Source organism: Phocoena sinus, chromosome X (genome assembly GCF_008692025.1).
Source record: "Phocoena sinus isolate mPhoSin1 chromosome X, mPhoSin1.pri, whole genome shotgun sequence".
Taxonomy (NCBI): Eukaryota; Metazoa; Chordata; class Mammalia; order Artiodactyla; family Phocoenidae; genus Phocoena; species Phocoena sinus.
In genome coordinates this window covers 19,890,553-19,893,612 of record NC_045784.1, presented here as the reverse complement: position 1 = coordinate 19,893,612, position 3,060 = coordinate 19,890,553, and the positions used below count along the sequence as shown (strand labels likewise).

The window sequence follows — 3,060 nt, the reverse complement described above, 5'->3', positions numbered from 1 at the left end:
TCTTTAAACAGCAATAAGTATGCAAGCAATGGTCATTCACAAATTCCTATTCTTAAGAAAACACACTCTCTATTACAAGAAAAAAACATTGGAAAAAACCTAAATCAATCAATCAATAATATATAGAAGTTAACTAGTTTAAAACAGGAAGATAAATAAGATCTATACTTTGTTCCCTCCACCCCTACTACTCTGCACTGTTTAGCAGCCTGACTGCTCTCTTCCAAAACGAAGCCAGCAAACTGCCCACGGCCTCCCTCCCTACATGTGGGAGGAGCTGCGGGCCTGGGCCCTAGAAAGGGGCTCTGCCCTCAGCAACAGCTGCAGCCCTGGCCGCGGCTCTCACCGCTGCTCTCTCTTCCTCATCTTTCAGAGCCTCCTCATAGAGATCTGGTAAGGCACTGGGGGCGGTACCGATGATCTTGGCCAAAAACTCCAGCACTTTCATCTTGCTGGTTTCAGCGTGGGCTCTCGGGCCCCACAGGAACTCATAGCACGGAGGATCGCTGTCGGGCACCTGGCGGTACGTCAGGTACTTCTGCTGCACGAAATCTTCGCTGATGAGCCTCCCGGGATCCCCGAAGATCAGGTGCCTCCTCCCAGCGTGGTAACCCAACGCATTGAGGAATTTCCAGAGCTCCTCTTCGGTGGCACGGTTGCCCTTCGTGAATATCGCGCCCAGGACAGTCATCAGGAGACCGGACGTGGGCATCCTGAACTCATCACTCGGACTTCTGTCGCTGGGGAGGGCCATCTTGCTGACGAGGGCGTAGGAGTGACTGCTGGGGTCGACTTCCTTCAGCTCGAGGCCAAAGACCGCCTCCATGATACCAGAGGCTCTGCTGAGGATCTGAGGGAAGTGCTTCTTGTACTTCTTGTTGAGAGTCTTCAGCAGTGCTGCCTGCAGGATGGGCTCCTTCGTTATGTACTTCTCCAGCAGGAACTCCACGAACATTGTGGACTTCCTGCTCAGAGGATCTCTGCAACTCCTGCGGGTGGAAGGTGCTGCCTGGGAGGTACCTGCACTTTTCTCATCTTGGCTCTGGGCACCCTCTTCAGATCCTGGGCATGAAACCCCTGCATCACGAGAGGTAGTGGCTGGGGCTCCCTGAGGCTCCTGGCGAGTGCCTGCTGCAGGGGAGCTCGGGGAAGTATCCCGAGAAACAGAAGCGGGGGAAGACGGCGACTCTTCTATCTCTTCTGCCGCCGCCTCCGCAGTGGCCTGGGCACCCTTGAGACTCTGAGTCTCCCCCTGGGCCTGGCGGCGTTTCTTGCGGGCATGGCGCTTGTTCCTCCGGGCATGGCGCTTGTTCCTCCGGCGTCGAGGCATGATGACACAGGTCAGGGCCAGCAGGCGGGAGTGTGCGCAGGAAGGCAGGCAACGAGGGCACCTGGGGGAGGGAAAAGGAGATGCTGTGAGCACCTTCAGTGGGGAGATTCCTCTCTGGTTTTAACCAAGGCCGCCTCTGCAGGGTCCTTGAGGGCACTGCTCGAGGACCCACAGAGCTCCTGTTCTCCTGCTCAGCCTGTCCCCTGAGACCCCTGTGGAGGACGGTAGAGTGAGCCGTGGGGCACAGCCAGCCAGCCCTGCCTGGGCGGTATGGGGGTGACAGTGGGGGCTGGCAGGGGAGGTAGGTCCCCGCGGTTCCCATTCAGTCGGGATGATAGTTGTTGGCAAGACTCCCCCAACCCCCTACCCCCCATCCCCTCTGCTGCTCTGAAGTTGACACCACCATCTTCCATGACACCCAGGAGGAGGAAAGGAGGGAGCGTTCAGCCCACCACCGAAGGGTCCTGGGACCCTCCCTTCTGCTGCCTGGTGGCTGCCCCTTCAGAACAAAGCTCTAACCTCTCTCGGACCTGGCAGAGGCAATTACGGGCAGTCTCAGCCTGACAGTCCTTTCTTGGCAGTCCAAGGGTTGACAGGAGGGGACGGGCCATATTCTCTCTTGTCCCTTCTCTTCGGGGTGGGTGACTCCCTTAGTCCTCACTCGGGGTCCTCCCTGGACGGCCGGTGCAGCCTGGAGCTCCTCTCGCCCCGAGGGCCATCTGCTCGCACCAGTGCCGGCACCTCCTTGAGTCTCATTCGGAGGCAGTGAGGGTGACCACGCGGCCGCATGTGGCAGAGTTTTACCAAGCCTGCAGCGTGCGGCAGGCAGGTCGAGGCCCTGTGGCTGGCGGCCCCACTGGCCCTCACTCGGGGGCTTGGGCTGACTCTTGGGAGTGCTTAGGGACGCGCCTTCTGCTGGCCTGCACCTGTCCTCTCAGACAGCAGCCCTCCCTCCTCCGTGTGTGGCCAGAAGGAAGCGGCTGACAACAGGGGAGGGGTTCTGAGGTGCCCTTGCAACGAGGAGGACGGTTCTCGCCCTGACTCCTCCCCCCCGTGCCCTGGAAATCCTCCCTCTGCTGACCTGCGGCCAGCCCCTCAGGACAAGGCCCCCTCCTCCCTGCGTCTCCCGTGTCTGTTCCTCTGTCCGTCCGCGTTCGCACTGAGGGAGCCCCAGTCTTTAGACCTGCCCGGAGGCTCCCAGGCCGACGTCAGGGGCGGGGTCCGCGTGGCCGCCGTTCTGGGGTGTGGAGCCCCTCGGTCCCCGCGAGGCTCCCGTCCTTCACTCCACAGGGCCTGGGGCGCTTCCTCTACTGAGCTGAGCCAGGGTCCACCAGCCTCAGAGCGAGGCCTTCCTTGCCCGAGACCCCGCGGGGGAAGCGGATGGACTTTGGGCTTAACAGCCAGGCCCGAGCCTCTTGGGCCGCGAGCAGGGACGGGGTGGGCGGGGCCTGTGTGGCCGCCTCTTTTCGGAGGGAATGGGGATTGGGGGTGTCGGGGGCGTGTCCCCGCACTTCTAACTGGGGTCACCTCACACCTTGACACCTGACGAGACGTGGCGCTCCTCGCGTGGCTCTCCTCCTGTGGCTCACCCTCGGTGGACGGCAGCTCTCAAAAATGGCGCGCCCCCACCGCGCGGTTAGGAGGACGTGACATCCGGTCATGCGCAGCTGGGGTCCAGGAGGACAGCGGGGCCGGGGCGGGACAGGGCGGGGCCGGGGCGGGACAGGGCG

At 61.6% G+C, this 3,060-nt stretch overlaps 1 protein-coding gene across 1 annotated transcript; it reads right to left on the bottom strand.

Annotated features, from left to right (window-relative positions):
• Positions 1-292: 292 nt before the first annotated feature.
• On the bottom strand, positions 293-2,086 carry LOC116747812 (melanoma-associated antigen B4-like). The gene is made up of 2 exons (XM_032620352.1): positions 1,992-2,086; positions 293-1,391 (listed from the first exon to the last, which is right to left on the bottom strand). Exons 1-2 carry the CDS (start codon positions 2,084-2,086, stop codon positions 293-295), a joined length of 1,194 nt encoding a protein of 397 aa, XP_032476243.1.
• Between the last annotated feature and the right edge of the window lie 974 nt (positions 2,087-3,060).